This window comes from Olea europaea, chromosome 7 (genome assembly GCF_002742605.1).
Source record: "Olea europaea var. sylvestris chromosome 7, O_europaea_v1, whole genome shotgun sequence".
NCBI classification, from domain to species: domain Eukaryota; kingdom Viridiplantae; phylum Streptophyta; class Magnoliopsida; order Lamiales; family Oleaceae; genus Olea; species Olea europaea.
This window is the reverse complement of record NC_036243.1, coordinates 16,715,309-16,734,452: the sequence shown is the minus strand read 5'-3', so window position 1 is coordinate 16,734,452 and position 19,144 is coordinate 16,715,309. Positions and strand designations below refer to the sequence as shown.

General features: G+C 31.5%; 1 protein-coding gene across 2 annotated transcripts; it reads left to right on the top strand.

Moving 5' to 3' along the window:
• The first annotated feature begins 15,217 nt into the window (after nt 1–15,217).
• LOC111397186 (pentatricopeptide repeat-containing protein At5g66520-like) lies at nt 15,218–18,512 on the top strand. 2 transcript variants are annotated; one of them, XM_023023962.1, is made up of 2 exons: nt 15,218–17,264; nt 18,302–18,512. In XM_023023962.1, the coding sequence occupies exons 1-2, from the start codon at nt 15,769–15,771 to the stop codon at nt 18,411–18,413; spliced, it is 1,608 nt and encodes a 535-aa protein (XP_022879730.1). In that variant the 5' UTR covers nt 15,218–15,768; the 3' UTR covers nt 18,414–18,512. The 2 variants fall into 2 exon arrangements, with proteins under 2 accessions (XP_022879730.1, XP_022879729.1); XM_023023961.1 differs by lacking the exon at nt 18,302–18,512 and having other exon boundaries at nt 15,219–17,475.
• The last annotated feature ends 632 nt before the right edge of the window (nt 18,513–19,144 follow it).

Below are 19,144 nucleotides of genomic sequence, written 5' to 3'. Positions count from 1 at the left end.
CCTGAGACACCAAATAGCAAATTGAAGACAATATCAACACCAATATTGCTTCGGCATGTTCAGATCATAAGATTGTTAATACCAGGGGAGGGAAAACTTTCTCTGCAGCTCGGCGAGGAACAGAGAAGCCTCCATGTGTACTAGTATCACTGGCTGTCAATGTCTTGCAAAAGTAATTAGTTGGCTGCCTGCTAGGAATTCCCAGCTCCACAGGAAGATATGTATCTTCCTGTGCTTCCTGTGTTCACACAACAGGTCAATGTTGCAATCTATAATTAGAGGACAATTATAGAAAGTTCTGAACATCTCGTAGAAATAGTTAGTATAGTTTGAGAATACCCGAGTTAAGGGCTGCAATGTCATTTGAGCATACACTTCATCCGTGTCAATATCTGCCTGAAATTGGAATAAATTAATGAAATTTCCTTCAGTTCTGATGAACTCTCAAAAGCATGTCAGTCTACAAGGTATGTATAAGGAAGCACATAAAGAAGAAAACTCACATGCATTGTAACATTGTGAAGTTGACAAATCAACTGGGGTGGCAAGCCGGGGTAATGAGGTATATGGGCATCAACTTCTTTGTTAGTTGTGGCAGAAACCTGATGAACATTTACAATTGGGAATCCATTAAATCTCTTGACACAACGGAGTGTAAATGAATAACTGAAAGAGAACCTGTTCGCTGTGACCCTGAGGGAAGTAAACCACACGACTTCCAACCATCGGCAGGGACACCAGAGGACCAGCACAGGCATGCCATAGCTCCGAATTCAAACACTTTTTCTCCCCTTCCATAACCCACAATTAATTAACAATTATATCTATAACTTAATTACAAAATTCTCTTTCATTTGCAATAAAAACTCAAATTAAAGAGTCTTTCAAGAAAAAATTTAGAATAAACAAAAAGGACACTCAAATTGTGATACTTAAAACAATAAATAAAATACAGGTCTAAGCTACAAAAGGGAAGGGACAGCTATATAGAAAAGGAGAAGATATAACAGGTACCTTCATGAGGCTGCTGACTCATCCCTGATGTTGAAAGATTCATATTTCCATCCACGGTTCTTTTATATGGATATACATATATATGTTAACATATCTAAATTTATATAGAGCAACACAATAATCTCTATGTAACTCTCAGCTCATCTTACAAGACCTTCAATTTCAATCCTCAGTGTCTCAAACCCTAAATCTTCACTCACTCTGAGCTCCAAGTCACCATCTCTCACTTGCCCAATTCAAAAATTGATATGCATTTATCATTTCAACGGCAAATATCACTAATTCTACAAGGAAATAAAAAAGGCCACAGAAAAATACAAAAGAAAAGATCACAGGGCAGTGAACACCTGATTTCAGCTCATGATCATCATTAATCTACAAAAATAAAGACAATTAACCCAGCTTAGACCACTTCTAATTTCTCTTACGTTTTCAAGACAACCAAGAAAAAACCACAGTATTTTTCATTTTTGCTTCTGGGTTTTTGAGCCTCAAGTCAGCTGAAGTTTAAAGGTTTAAACTTTCTTTGCCAATCACTGTCTATCAGCTTTTTTGAGAAGAATAATAAAGAGAGAGTGTGTGATTTTCTTCTATTTTATAGTCCACCCGACCAAGGTCGACCTGATAGCAGACACTCAGAGAGATACATGTAGTTAATTACACTACGCAAATGGCTGACTCTCTCTTCCTTCTGGGGCTGTCGTAAGAGATGAGTTTGCGAAAAAGCATGAAATCTAAGGCGTTAAATTAACCGTACGAGGAATCCTGACCGTCGACAGAAAATGATTGACAAGACACATGTGCCACCATTCTTCACTAGTCATTGTCAGAGTACGGACATCAAATATGATATTGCAGAGGAGAGGGCACGACACTCCAAGAATCCATAGCCAATTTCTTGATTTCTCTATTTATTGCACAAATCACAGTCCCTTAAGTTATGCAATTATATTTAGAAAAAGATTAATTAGTTCTTCTTCACTGATAGTTCATTAAGATATTAGAATGGTCAGTGTATACTCGTATAGATGGTAGAGTTCCCCTTTTTTAGCAAATTGAGCTCGAATTTAGACATTTTTAGAATCCGTTCCTTGTTAGATCTAATATTTTTACAGAAATAATTGAAATATGAGTCTTTTTCTTATAGTTAATCAAGAAATCCAAAGCTAATTTCTTGATATCATTATTTATTGCACAAACAAATTTCAATCCCTTGTGCAATAAGAGTTGTGCCTTAATCTTAGAATTCATAATAAATGTTTATAATTGATTGCAAGATTTTTAAACTTGTACCTGAAAATAAAATTAGACACTTGGGTAGAAGGTGGAGTAAATTAATGGACATGAAATTTAAAATGTGGACCATATGGGCAGGGTGACATGGTCCATACCTTTATGCTAATGGGGGGACCAATTTTATTTTGTCAAATCATGTAAAATATTTTGATAAAGATTCTACCCTATTAGAGATTATTAAGATTTGTGGTTTTATTTTATATTACGATAAAGATATTTGTACAAAATTTTGTTGACTTTTGAAGAAATGTACTCCAAACATATATGTGTTAATCTATATTTCAATATTTAATAAATATGATATTAACCCTTATCCAAAATGGAGACTCGTTTTGACTTTTGAGTATATTAATCTTAAAATTCGTGTACTTATTTAAGTCTTAATTAGATTAAATTACTTGTTGGATTTAACGGACTTTAATATCATATTTGTGATTCCATAAATTAACTTTTTCTTAAAAGAAATAGTCAAAAAATCCTTATATATTTGATCTTTATATAAGTATTTAACAGTTGTGAAATTTAACACTTAACAAAGATAACGGAAATAATGAATTTTTTTCTTTTACGATTTGGGTGCAATATTTCTCTGTGGTAAATAATGTCACGCTGACTATCATAATTCGAAAGTTCCAAAGATGTAACATGATTTTTTTTTTTCTCTTTCTTATTGGGACAAAGTTGAATTTAAAGATAGGTGTAACATTTTTTTTAATAAAGATAGATGTAAAATCCTATTTGAGTCTATTTTTTTATAAAATATTTTGTGTTTACGCGTAAATTTTTATTTTTTTTTTTAAAAATGTGTGATTAAAAATGAGTTTGAAAAAATAAATGAATTTAAAAAATGAAGCTAAAATGTGGACTAGAATATGTCAGTCAAACTATTATTATTTCACGTATTGTGAAATTTGAATTGGTATTGTTAACACATTAAGAATAGAGAACATTGTTGATCTTACAACCAAAAAGGAGATGAATAGATAATCCTAACACAATATTAAATACCCAATTTAACTTAGAAAGAATATTTGAGTATGTTGTCGAAATCAAGTTGTAAAATGAAGAATAAAATTGCTACATAACAAAAGCACTAAAATATTTGATTTTCATATTATACTTTACTTTTGAGAGAGATTGTGATTTCTTAACATACACGCTATTGATTGATTGAGTTTTTCTTGTAATATTAGCACTAATATAATAATATCCACCTATTAAGAGGCACTTAGTGCATAAAGTGAGAAAAGAAAAAGAAACATTCTTTCTCAAGTACACTTAATTAGGATACTATGTTGTGACCCTTGAGTTGATCTAGTTAGTACATCATCCCCTTTAGATAAAATTATCGACCAATATTTATGTCACTTGCAATTTTCATTGACAACAAGGGAGAAAAGAACTCTTTAGAAGAGCGTGACGAGCAATATTGAACAAGATAGGTTTCAGTGCTTGGGTCCACATTCGTCAAATTATGAACATTATATAGACTTTCATGTCCATGGAAGCTCAATCACATTCGTTCATTGACAATGACACCCTCTCTATCATCAAGTTGGACTCTTCCACTCGTCTTTTGATGTTAAAACATCACTCCTCTCTCAAAGAGTTGTTCTACCTTGAAACCCTAATTTGCCAAAATCTCCCGCGCAAAATTAGCAGTTGTTTCGATACAAAGAAAAAACGTCTCACAAAGAAATAATAATAATAATGATCAACATGGTATAGTAATATTCCGACATATTCAATAGCTCCATGAAGCATCTAAACACTTCCAAGCGTCTTCTACAGTAATACCTGTTAATCATCTTCAATCCATAAAAGGTCAGGACTCAATTTGAATCTTGAAAAGTCAACATGAATTCTGGGTAAATTCAAATTAAACAAAAATATAACCCTCATATACATAACAGGTGAAATAATAAAGTATATAATGATAACGTTCTACCCTATTAGAGATTATTAAGATTTGTGGTTTTATTTTATATTACGATAAAGATATTTGTACAAAATTTTGTTGACTTTTTAAGAAATGTACTCCAAACATATATGTGTTAATCTATATTTCAATATTTAATAAATATGATATTAACCCTTATCCAAAATGGAGACTCGTTTTGACTTTTGAGTATATTAATCTTAAAATTCGTGTACTTATTTAAGTCTTAATTAGATTAAATTACTTGTTGGATTTAACGGACTTTAATATCATATTTGTGATTCCATAAATTAACTTTTTCTTAAAAGAAATAGTCAAAAAATCCTTATATATTTGATCTTTATATAAGTATTTAACAGTTGTGAAATTTAACACTTAACAAAGATAACGGAAATAATGAATTTTTTTCTTTTACGATTTGGGTGCAATATTTCTCTGTGGTAAATAATGTCACGCTGACTATCATAATTCAAAAGTTCCATAGATGTAACATGATTTGTTTTTTTTTTTTTTTTTTTCTCTTTCTTATTGGGACAAAGTTGAATTTAAAGATAGGTGTAACATTTTTTTTAATAAAGATAGATGTAAAATCCTATTTGAGTCTATTTTTTTATAAAATATTTTGTGTTTACGCGTAAATTTTTATTTTTTTTTTTAAAAATGTGTGATTAAAAATGAGTTTGAAAAAATAAATGAATTTAAAAAATGAAGCTAAAATGTGGACTAGAATATGTCAGTCAAACTATTATTATTTCACGTATTGTGAAATTTGAATTGGTATTGTTAACACATTAAGAATAGAGAACATTGTTGATCTTACAACCAAAAAGGAGATGAATAGATAATCCTAACACAATATTAAATACCCAATTTAACTTAGAAAGAATATTTGAGTATGTTGTCGAAATCAAGTTGTAAAATGAAGAATAAAATTGCTACATAACAAAAGCACTAAAATATTTGATTTTCATATTATACTTTACTTTTGAGAGAGATTGTGATTTCTTAACATACACGCTATTGATTGATTGAGTTTTTCTTGTAATATTAGCACTAATATAATAATATCCACCTATTAAGAGGCACTTAGTGCATAAAGTGAGAAAAGAAAAAGAAACATTCTTTCTCAAGTACACTTAATTAGGATACTATGTTGTGACCCTTGAGTTGATCTAGTTAGTACATCATCCCCTTTAGATAAAATTATCGACCAATATTTATGTCACTTGCAATTTTCATTGACAACAAGGGAGAAAAGAACTCTTCAGAAGAGCGTGACGAGCAATATTGAACAAGATAGGTTTCAATGCTTGGGTCCACATTCGTCAAATTATGAACATTATATAGACTTTCATGTCCATGGAAGCTCAATCACATTCGTTCATTGACAATGACACCCTCTCTATCATCAAGTTGGACTCTTCCACTCGTCTTTTGATGTTAAAACATCACTCCTCTCTCAAAGAGTTGTTCTACCTTGAAACCCTAATTTGCCAAAATCTCCCGCGCAAAATTAGCAGTTGTTTCGATACAAAGAAAAAACGTCTCACAAAGAAATAATAATAATAATGATCAACATGGTATAGTAATATTCCGACATATTCAATAGCTCCATGAAGCATCTAAACACTTCCAAGCGTCTTCTACAGTAATACCTGCTAATCATCTTCAATCCATAAAAGGTCATGACTCAATTTGAATCTTGAAAAATCAACATGAATTCTGGGTAAATTCAAATTAAACAAAAATATAACCCTCATATACATAACAGGTGAAATAATAAAGTATATAATGATAACGCAAATTCCAACAATAAAACTATCATTCTCGCAAATACCGAAGATCTATAAGCTTAAAAAACACATAACTTAATTGAGCCCCCATATTTATACCATTATTTCAGAACTCTTTTTTTCTATATATTCATTTTCAATCATACATTCACAAAAATAAAATTTACTACACGTAACCCTAAAAATTTACCTACTTTTTAACCACAAATTCTCCAAAAACTCAATATTCAAAATAATATTTTTCCAAAAGAAATAGCCACCAAACATGGGCTGAAAGTGATGCTAATTAGAGCCTAACAAAGTCATTTTTATTTGAACCAAGATTTGATTGTGCAAGATGAATCCTATGTCTCTATTAGCAAAATTCTATCAAACAAGAAGAAAACATTTAATAGCTCAAGCAACATTGTATAGATTTGTTCATCCAACTAGATGACGCCTTTAGGTGCAAGAGATGAACAATAAAAGATAACTTTGCAAAGTTTTGACACCTCAGAAATAATTCACTTTCAGTATCTTCTAAAAAATTTAAATATTATTTCATCATCTCATTAGGGCCATCAATATTTTGAGTGTTTTTTGCATTACTTATTTGAGAAATACCAAGTGCGTCGTGCACCATAACAACCTTATTATCTCCACAGTAAAATTGTATATTATCTTCACTGATAGTATTGCCTACACTTTGACCAAAAATTTCACCATGGTAGACCCAAACCATGTACTTGGTTTGAACCCAGGGAACTGTGCATAGTATCGTGTTACAAAGTATATATTGACGATGTCCTTACATAGACAATAGATTTTCAAATCCTCAACTTTATCTCTATAAGCAAAACCCAACAGTCATATATGTCACTGTTCTCTATTATTTTCAAAATATATTTTTCTCTCTTCTTTTCAACCGCACATTCTTCAATAAAATAATATTACACGCAAGCTCAAAACTTTTACTTATTTTTTTACCCACACATTTTTCATTAATCTACTATTTCAAAATGCATTATTACAATAAAATATGGTTCAAATAGACTCGTAATAATCTTAAAATATGGAATAAAAGATGAGAATTACTACACATTTCAACTAGAAAACATAAGCTTCAGTCCCCCATCCCTCAAGCATTTTCCTTGTATGTTTATCCATACCCATATAGGTTTAGTATCCAAGGCTATTAACCGATTATAATTGACCTTCTATCATATGATTTCTTTATGAATAATGCTATCAACAGCAATGCTAGAGCACCAGTTTAGATAATTACATTTTATATGTTCAATTAATGAGTCATATGATTTTACATTTAAGTACATATTTGTCACCGATTATTTTACATTCTGCCACATAATTTTTGTTACAGTACTCATTTTCAACCATACATTCTTCATTAAAATAATATTACATACAAATCAAAAAAATTTCATTCTTTTTTAACCACACATTCTCTATCAATTTATTATTTCATAATAAATTTTTCAAAATTAAAGGGGCTCAAACACACCTTAAATGAATGTATTATTTAGTGTTATGTAATTAACACTTGATTGGTACATAATATCAATGATGATGAAAAGCATTACTCTTTCTTCATACTATAATTGAGTTCATCATGCAAATCTTTTATGCATAGTTAATGGGTAATTAGCACATATAGAAGGTCCTTACCTTTCAATGTTATTGTGTAAAACGTCCATACATTTCATCTTTTGACATTTTTGCTCTTATTTCAATGTTTCATTCATTTTTACTATTTTTAATGTAAAATAACCAAAATATCCTTCCATTTAAATAAAACCAAAAATAAAGAAAAGAAAAATAAAGAGTAAATTATAATCTTTCTCCTAAATATTTAGTGCAAGTGAGTCCAAATAATTATTAAAAGCCTAATAACACAAAATGTCCCTACGTTTGGTCTATAGTGTGCAAAACGTCTCTACGTTTCAACTTGGAGAAAAATACATTTTTCGTAATGAAACGTGAAAATAAGGATGAAAACGTAAAAAATTAAAACTTAAGGACGTTTTACACACTATAGGCTGAACGTAGTGATGTTTTGTGATATTAGGCCTTATTAAAATGTTAAAAAAAAAACTCTTTCCCCCTCTCTCTTATCTTCTTCTCCAAATGAGACTGCCACATTAGAAGTGAAAAAACTCCAATCAACCATCGTCCAAACCATCGAATCTCCATATCGCTGAATCATCTGTTAATATTTTAAGACCATGAAGAGAGGCGTCTTGGTGAGTATAGTCGATTGGTATGTTGGAAATGGCATGGGTCTCTCCAGAACAAGTGATGCCACCAGTATTTGCATTTGGGAGTTGGGTATTTTGGCTTACAATTCCGAACAAATCTATTGGTATGAAGGTTTCAAGGTTGGAGGGTGGTATGTGTAGAGAGAAGTGGGGGCTTTTCGATGGTATGGTCCTCCAGCAATTTGAGTTGTGGTTTGCTGGAGTTTTTTGGCTTCTAAGGTGGCTGAGAAAGAGAGGGAAAGATAGAGTTTTTCGATATTTTTAATATTTTAATAAGGCTTAATAGCACAAAACGTCCATATGTTTAGCCTATAGTGTGCAAAACATTATTATGTTTCAATTTTTTTGCATTTTCATCCATATTTTCACGTTTCGTTGCGAAAAAACGTCATTTTCACCAATTTGAAATATATTGACGTTTTGCACACTATAGACCAAACGTAGTGACGTTTTGTGCTACATTTTAATAATTATTTGGACTTAATTGTACTCCTTAAAATATTTAGGAGCAAAATTGTAACTTATTATTTTTTTTCTTTTTTTTCCTTTTAAATGGAAGGATATTTTGATCATTTTACATAAAAAAAAATGGTGAAAAGGACATTATCTGCAATAAAACATTAAAATTAGGGCGAAAATGCCAAAAAATGAAAAGTATGGACGTTTTACACAATAACATTGAAAGATATAGATCTTTTGAGCTAATTACCCCACAATTAATTTTCAACGAAACAAAATTTTAAGGAAAATTTGTAGAGGAGGTCCTAAAGCTTTCAAAATAGTGCAAATTACATCCAACATTTAAAATTGTAGCAGATATTCCTCAAGTATTTCAAAATTATGTGAAGGAAGAACCTTCGGATGGTTTCATATAAAAAGCCATTAGTTAAAGAGAAAATAACCTAATATTGACCATTTCAATAAAGAGTAAAAATTTCTCTTCACCTTTTCAGAAGAAAGGGATAAAAAAGGGAAAAAAAAAATTATATTTCTTCGTATCCCACCTCACCTAAGCCACCCTCTCATCACCACCGTCACCACATCTATCCTTATCCTCGAGGCCCTTTTTTCCTATTGAGTTTTCTCATCATCCCACATCCAAGGAATTGCAGCCAAATCGTGAGTGGCATTCTTATTTGGAGACAAAGAAGAATTGCAACCAAATCCAAATCTGCAATGAGTTCCCAAACCCAAATCCTTTAGCAACACGTTGCCAAGAAGATTAAGAAAACTACACCATAAATAGTTCATACAATACAAGTATAACAATTGTCATATTATTGAACAAGACTAGACATGATATTTAAAACATTCGCTATAATAGTATGTTTTACTAAACAAGATCATGTAGAGACAAATTCGATACAGTGAGTGAGTCAATCAAAGTCAATTAAATTTTTTCTCCGGAGGACACTGTTACAATTAGGCCCAGATTTGAAACCACGGGCGGACCCACATGGGGTCATGTGGGGTCGAATGACCCCACAAAATTTTGCCCTTTTTTTTTTTTTACAATCTACTTTGATACACTCGTCGGGATATCAAATGAAGTCAAAATATTGCATTCTTAATATTATTTCGAAGTGCTCATGGCCTAGTTTTTCACACATTAATGGCATGCGAAATAGTCAATTATAGCAAAAGTTATGACATGTTAAAGTAGGCCATTTGAAACTAATATTTTGAGAGTTTCGATAATATCCTAGCTTTAAAAATTCGTTTGCAATCATGTGCTATCTGAATCCACAAATCGTCTATATCATATAAAAGTTTGTTTCAAAAACTACACGTTTTCATATCGAATGGTCCAAACGGATATCGAAAATAGTTAAATATGTATCAAACGTACGCCTCAAAAAAGACGTCTAACTCGTTTTTTCTTTTAAAAATTCAATTAATTATTATTTTTGCACAATAAATTTTTCAATATAATTTATATTGTTTCATTCGGAAGTCTTACATGAAATATGACGTAAATTTTTTAGGGTTGTTACGGATTAAATTCTATTTGAATTACTTTCGAATTATATATGTTTGCTTTAAATTTGACTTTCATTTACTTCCTGAACTAAACTTGAATTTTATTTCAATTCATTTAATTTCTATATTCAATTTAATTTACTCAATGTTAGTTTAGCATTTGCCAACGGAATGATAAACAAAACTATACAAGTAGCAAAATTTATTTAATAATATTAATAATGATGTAATCATACGATGTTTTTAAAGTGTCAAAATACATATTAACTTATTTTCATTGATATTATATTGTTTATTAAAAAAATTATTTTTAAAATTTTGACCCCACAATACTAAACCTCTGGGTCCGCCCCTGTTTGAAACCACTTTTTTGAAAACAGAACAACTCTGTTACCAGTTTGTTACCATCACGAAAACCTCAATCTTCCCAAGAATTTGAACACTGAAAGCTTTGATGTCAATTTGTTGTGAAAAGCGGAAGATATCGGATTAATCCAATACTAAATTTTTCGAGAAAATGAGTAATTAAGCCATAATATGTAGCAATTGATCACAAGAATACAAGGACGGTGTAATTTTATAGAGAATGGAGATTTATTATAATGTAGAGACAGAATACAAAAATTATGTGTCTACAATATTCATAACTTCTCACTAAATCATTATGAAGAGCCAACTGTATATAGTAAACAATCCAAGTCATGAAAGTAGAGATGCAAATGAAATAGAATATTTAAAAGTTTTCTTATCTTGATCTCTTTGAATCCAATACAAATTATAACTCCCAATAGGGCTTGCAAATAGAATTTCAACTAGAATTTGCCAAAATAGAACTTCAACTAGAGTTTGCTAAATAAACTTCGAATAGGATTCCAAAAGCATTCCTAACAGAATTTTTCTTAATGTGCACTTTAACTAGAACTCTTAATAATCTTCAATAAAAAATTCGGATCACACCCAAATTCTAACAGACGCACTCAATCAACCACTCAATGAATGACATGTGTACCTCTATTAATTTCACCTTCTAAGCACTGGTACAATATTTTTTCGGAAGAGTTGATCATCACTCACTATATAACTTGTGATGAACTTCTTTTTCACTCTATTTTCTTTTGTACATATCCCACACACCATGTATTCCAAAAAGAATGAGATAGCAAAATACAAACTACAATCACTCTAGTACAACAATATCTTTCTTCAATAATTTCACTCATCCAACTTATTCTTTTGCTTAAACACTGTGAGTCTACTATACCACAATTTTCAAAATATTATTATTTTCAAGTTTAAAATTTGTTCTCCAAAATCCCGTATTTCTTACAAAACTGATGAATTGTTGATGTCAATTACAATTGAATAATGTTATTCATCATGGTGACACCTGTTGGGTCTTATACCTATATGGTATATTTTTTATGATAAAAATAATAATTTATAATAAATAAATTGTGGTTCTATTTATTTGTTGCATTTCTTTATTATTGAACATGTGAATTAAAGTGTTTACGATCACTTGTGATAATATAAGTTAGGTACTTATATTGAGAAGTACAATGTGACACTACTTATATTTTGATCATAAATAATTTGTTCATGACCAATGTATAAAGGTTGGCTAATAGGTGTAATTTGTGCACTCATATAGGACATATTATTAAACTTTTAAGTCATCAAATTATTAATTTCTATTTAATTTGGGTTAATTTTTATTTTGTTTTTAGTGACTAACTCATTCGAAGCACTCAGAAAAGAAAGAAGGATGAAATTGAATGAAATCGGCAATTTTTGAGATCAAAGTCACAATTTGAAAATTGAAGGATTTGAATTGAGCTAAAGAAAAATGTTAGTTGCACAATTAATTGGATTTAAGAGCTAGAATGCACATTCTAAAATATTGTTGGACATTTGTGCAAATTACAATTTAATGTGACAGGAGGAGTTTGATGTCGAAATGGGTTTTGACACTCAGACCTCAATTGGGTCTCAAATTGAATTGAGTTTGGACTTCATTATATTGAAAGACTAATTTTCCAATTGGACTACAGGGAACATAGTGCTGAATTTTTATATATTCTTGCAGAGAAAAAGACGAAAGGGAGGAGAGATAGATAGAAGTGGTCTGCCGGCAGGGAATTGTATTGGAAGTCAAGAATTGTTGCCACTTTGGAATCCTACTCATACAAAATAATAATAATAATAATTAAAAAAAATAAAAACAAGAGCTGCTTGCTGGAAAAAAGATATACACATATACACCACACAGCAGGGAAAGAGGGAGAAAATTGACACCAAAAAAGGCGGCTGCTTGGGCTGATTTTGATATATAAAGAACACACAAATTGGCAGCCGGAAGGGGAGAGAACGTAGCTGAAAATCTGGGGAAAATTATAGAAATAAAAGGGCTGCCATTGCATATATTCCACACGCCAACATTGGGGAAAGAGATACACAATTGAGGCTACCTTTGGGAGCGTGGATTAAATTATTAAAGGACAAAAATCACAAAAAGGGCTGCCAATTGGTGGAAATTATTCAAACCTTGGGACTGCTGGGGCTGAAAAAGGAGAAGGAATATATTACACATGCAGAAGCCAACGACAAATAGGAAGACGGCAAAGACGTGACTGCAGCATCGTCACTTTGGAAATTATTCACGTCCCCTCAATTACTCGATGATGTCTTTTCTGTTTATTTATTTAATTTCACCATTATACTAGGCTAAGTTTTCTCATGTATTGGATGAAGATGAAGCCCGTTATTATTTATTTTTAATTCAAGACACGTGGTTTAGTTTAGTTCTTGTAATTCTTGATTAATTTTGCATGTTTAATTTAATTATTTGATTGTTTGATCACAAATTAAATATATGATTGTTTGTTGTAGTGTTGTGAGGTTCAAAATAAGTTCAGAACACTGCATGATTAACATACGTACAATAAATTTTAGGAATAAAATTTATTACGTGTGCAATCTTTGAAATAATTGTGAAATTGAATGCGTTCTATTCATGTGAATTCAGACTAAGAATAGGATCGGGTTGTGAATAGGATAGATTTAATTTGTCTTGGAAATGAAAATTAATTATAATAGAATTATCGATTGTAAAAAATGCAAGAACGAAACTAGTAATGTAGTCGAGAATTTGAATAGATAATAATAGGTGGATTCGTAATCCAATATATTATTCACACATACATTTTAAATTCGCATTTCACACGTTTTCGTAGATTAAATTAAAATAATTAAAAATCACAAAAATCGCTTTTAATTTATTCGCTTTGAATCTAATTAAGGACAATACACTCAATTAAATTTCATTACTCGTGGGAGGATACTCTAACTCACTAAATTTATTACTTGTTAACGATCCCGTACGCTTGTAGGTTTTGGACGACCATTAGCACCTTGTATTAGAAGGTTATAGTGTTGACTAATTCAATATCATGTTTGTAATTTGTTTTTATCACATAAATAGTTAAAGTGATACCAGTACACTTGGAGTGTATTGAACGAACCACATGTCGAGTTTAATTCTATAACACGACTGTGCAGAGAATTAAATTTCACTTGATTGCTATATATTTCATCAAAATTCCTTTACAAGGTTATGCATATTTTTTCGTGATTTTAATGGTTCTTTGATTTATCAATGAGTGAAATCAATTTGATTGGTCAAATATCTCGATAAATTAGGAACTTGAGAATGATCAAAGTAGAGAACATGAATTTGTGTCAGGAACCGTTACCCTGAAAAATGGCTAGAGTGACTACTTAAATTTTTTCGTTGAACGGTTAAAATCTAAACTCAGTATTTAATGACAGCTAAACTTCGACATATGTGATTAGTTGACAAGACCGTTGAAGAAAATGATACTTAAGTTAGTGAAAATGATCTGAAGCACAAAACGGTCATTTGTGCTCATATACGGCAGATCGGAGAAAAGTATTACAGATTTATTGTCTTCTGTAATCTTATATATTTCAAAAATTCAGACTTTTGCATTTAGCAGAAAAAATAAATATTAATAATTAGATTTGGTGGTTTAGGGCCAACTAGACAGAATCTAATTATTGGAGTTTGGATAATATATGTCCATTCAGGTTCCTGTGGTAACTTTATAAAGTATTGAAACTTAATTACGATAATTATAATAATTTTGGGCTTAATTATAATTACAATAAAATTTTGTACCTAGTTGTAAACTTAATTATAATTGTAATTGAAGCTCTAGGATTATACATGTAATTAAATGGAAACTAATTAAATTTGGATTTTAATTAAAACTCCTACTTAAATTTTAATTAAGATCTTTATTTAAATGTGGAATTATTATTGTACAAGGATTAGAAGTATTATATATCTATAAATTGAGATTAAATAAAATTTAGACATCTTATGGGACTGAACAACGATTGTAATTCATAATTTCATAGTGTTTAAATTTGGAGAGTAAAAAAGAGAGATAAAATTATTTTCTTGATTCATTCAATCATCCAGTTCAAAAATTGATTTCTTGATTTAATTAAAAGAAGATGTTCATCCGTCGATGTAGTCTTAACTTTGAAGAATATCATAGAAGATTTGGAGTTTGAAGTATCAAGTTCTTGAAATTAAAAATTAGAAGTTCAATATCCAAAAAGTTGGAAGTTCGTGGTTCAGAATTTATACAAGAATTGACCATCGAATTTAGACAACAATTCAAATATTTTGTTCTTGATATAACATACACATGAATATCTAAACGATCTTGTTTATTTAATTAAAGATTTTTTTTAATCTCCGAGTAATTCTGCTTCTGCATTCTAACAACACCATCAATCTAGGTGACATTAGCAAGTAAAATGCATTGGACAATGAATCAAGATGTCATTGTCATTTAAATCAACGATGAATAACATTTCTCATACAATTTCATAAAGTAAAAGCGAACAAAAGATGATGCCAAAACCCCTAGAAAAGATAGTTATGTACATGCATTATTAATCAACAACTACATTGCAATAAGCCCAGAATCTTGACAGTCAAAATTTGATCTCAAGAAGCTCGAAATAAGTAGTGACTAAATGAATAATACTCGTGAATAACACGAAATATGTGAATAAAAAGTTATTTGATATCCAAAGCACTGATTCCACGAGATCGTGTCGGGTGCTCGGGGTTTGGATTCAACCTCGAGTAGAAGAAATATTAGCTCAAGTCTAAATGATACTGTTGAATGATATTTGGTAGTACCTTATCTTACCAAAAAATCAATTTTTTACTTTTATTTTACTATTTTAATCGTCATTTTTAGGCTTTTTTCCTCATAAGTAAGATCTACTTTTCTTACTAACGATCAAAAAATCAATTTTCAAAATGACCGTTGAACAAGATTCTTTTGGTGTACCTTGGAACTAGCTGGGTAGTGCCGTTATGGAAATTGCTCTCAGAACCAAAAAGTGACAGTTGTAAAGTTACCATCTCTTAGTGCATGATTGAACTGTTATGTCACCTTTTGCCTCCAAATATTCAAAATCAAGTTACAGAACGATTAATCTTCTTAACAAAACATACCTAACAACACCTCAATTGAAGCAAATTCAATCGCATTTTATCATATCAGGCGCCATAGCCGATCCTTTTGCTGCCGGAAAACTCATAGCCAAGTTTGCAATTTTCGATCTTTCTCACACTCAAGCCCTCTTTCACTTCTTGCCTCAGCGTTCAACGAACATATGGAATACCATGATTAAAGCGTTCACTGAGAATCACAGACCTGAAAATGCCCTTTCACTCTATAAAAAAATGTTGGAAAGTAATTTTTTGCCAAATAATTATACGTTCTCTTTTGTTTTTCGGGCTTGTTCCGAGTTATGTGATGTTTCTTTGGGATTAATGTACCATACCCATGTGGTCAGATTGGGATGGGAGTGCTATGATTTTGTGCAAAATGGGTTAATTCATTGTTATGCTAGTTGTAAATCTATGAAAGTTGCTCGGAAACTGTTTGATGTCAGTACGAAGCGGGATGTGATTACATGGACTGCGTTGATTAATGGGTATTTGAAGATTGGGGAGGCTGGGGCTGCGATGGAGTTGTTTGATCAAATGCCTGAAAGAAATGCAGTTTCTTGGAGCGCGATGATCAATGGTTATGTGCAGATGGGATTTTTTAACGAGGCTTTAGAAATTTTTAATGATATGCAGGTGGCTAGGATCCGGCTTAATCAATCTGGGGCTGTTGGCTTGCTCTCAGCATGTGCTTCGCTTGGTGCTTTGGATCAGGGAAGGTGGATTCATGCATATATTGATAGGGTTAAGATGGAAGTGGATACTGTGTTGGGAACAGGACTTATTGATATGTACTCAAAGTGTGGGTGTATTGACATGGCTTGTCATGTTTTTGAGAAGATGTCGTGTAGAGACGTGTTTGCTTACACTTCCATAATTTCAGGTTTAGCTAATAACGGGGCGAGCAAAAGTGCCATAGAGTTGTTCAGGAGGATGGAGGATGAAGGTATTAGGCCGAATGACGTTACACTTATAAGTGTCTTGAATGCATGCAGTCGAATGGGGTTGGTGGAAGAAGGGTTGCGAATTTTCAAAAGCATTAGAGATGTTTATGGGATTGAGCCAGGAGCACAACACTATGGTTGCTTGGTAGATCTTATATCTCGAGCCGGGCTTCTTGAACAAGCGATAAACGTGGTGAGAGAGATGCCCATGAACCCGGATTCATATGTATTGGGAGCATTACTCGGTGCTTGTCGAGTTCATGGTGATATTGATCTAGGTAGAGAAATTGTCGAGGGATTGGCTGAGCGCTGCCTTGACCAGAGTGGAATACATGTCCTTCTTTCAAATATTTATGCCTCCATCAACCAATGGGATGATGTAGAGAGAGTTAGGAAGGGAATGGAAGAGAAGAAGGTGAAAAAGGTGCCTGGATTTAGCTTAATTGAAGTGGATGGTTCAGTTTTCAAATTTTTTGCTGGAGATAGGTCTCATGATCAGATGAAAGAGATTGAATTCACATCACTAGGAATTGACAAAGACTTAAAGTCTATTCAAGTTGATGCTGGTAGATTTACTATCGGGCAAATTTGCCAATGAGTCTATGACAATGTGCCGGTGCATAATTTTCAGCTTAACAATAGAAAAAATACATTCTTGTGCCATCAACCAAGATAGTGACTTGAAAGGAAGTTGCGACTAAAGAAATTGTCTTCATTCTTGTCTCTTTCTTGTTAGGAAAGAAGATGATCGTAAAGTAGAAATTTAAAATTGCAAGACATTAGGTATAAAAGAATAATAATTGATTGTTAGCAAGGTGCATTAGGTATGAGTGAATAATAAATGTCTGGCGGATAAAATTGCAACGCATTACGTATAAAAGAATAATAATTATTTGTTAGCAAGGTACACGCTTTAGGTACAGGTGAATAATAAATGTCCGACAGTTTTAACTATCAGCTATGATAATCTTTATCACATCTTTGCTGTAACCAATAGAAACGCACTGCCTTCATTTATTTCACTACTAATAAAACCAAATTTGAGGTGATATTTAGTTTCTAAACAAGTTTATCTTATTTTTTACAATAATTTATGGTTTTTTGACAATCTTTACATAATGTTTTTTCCTTCTCCACTTGTGCACTACGTGTGTAGTACATGTGTGTTGTTCGTGCGCGTGTATTATTGAATGATAGATGTTCATCTATATGATGATTGATACTAGTTTTATGTGAACATTTAGTGTTACATAGCAGTTTGCAATATATTCTGGTGTGTGTCAAATGTGTCAATCCTTCCATCAAACCAAAAAAGGAACCCTCAATAATTAACAACAATGTATAAAATGTCAAATACTAGATTAATTACTTGAAACATATTTATGAAATTATTTTTTTATATAAATTACTAATTGGATCACGTGCATCGCACATAGGTTGTCTTTAAGAGTCTATGAATTTTATTTGAATAATTGGTACGTACTAAAGATAATATCACATTCGATTCAAACAGCTGGAGATAGGTCTCATGATCAGATGAAAGAGATTGAATTCACATCACTAGGAATTGACAAAGACTTAAAGTCTATTCAAGTTGATGCTGGTAGATTTACTATCGGGCAAATTTGCCAATGAGTCTATGACAATGTGCCGGTGCATAATTTTCAGCTTAACAATAGAAAAAATACATTCTTGTGCCATCAACCAAGATAGTGACTTGAAAGGAAGTTGCGACTAAAGAAATTGTCTTCATTCTTGTCTCTTTCTTGTTAGGAAAGAAGATGATCGTAAAGTAGAAATTTAAAATTGCAAGACATTAGGTATAAAAGAATAATAATTGATTGTTAGCAAGGTGCATTAGGTATGAGTGAATAATAAATGTCTGGCGGATAAAATTGCAACGCATTACGTATAAAAGAATAATAATTATTTGTTAGCAAGGTACACGCTTTAGGTACAGGTGAATAATAAATGTCCGACAGTTTTAACTATCAGCTATGATAATCTTTATCACATCTTTGCTGTAACCAATAGAAACGCACTGCCTTCATTTATTTCACTACTAATAAAACCAAATTTGAGGTGATATTTAGTTTCTAAACAAGTTTCTTATTTTTTTACAATAATTTATGGTTTTTTGACAATCTTTACATAATGTTTTTTCCTTCTCCACTTGTGCACTACGTGTGTAGTACATGTGTGTTGTTCGTGCGCGTGTATTATTGAATGATAGATGTTCATCTATATGATGATTGATACTAGTTTTATGTGAACATTTAGTGTTACATAGCAGTTTGCAATATATTCTGGTGTGTGTTAAATGAGTCAATCCTTCCATCAAACCAAAAAAGGAACCCTCAATAATT

Bases quoted from the DNA above. Each gene is read 5' to 3' on its own strand.
- LOC111397186 (XM_023023962.1), top strand. From the start codon at position 15,769: ATGTCACCTTTTGCCTCCAAATATTCAAAATCAAGTTACAGAACGATT. The intron at 17,265-18,301 runs GTCTCATGATCA...AGCTGGAGATAG, and splicing joins AAATTTTTTGCTGGAGATAG to GTCTCATGATCAGATGAAAG.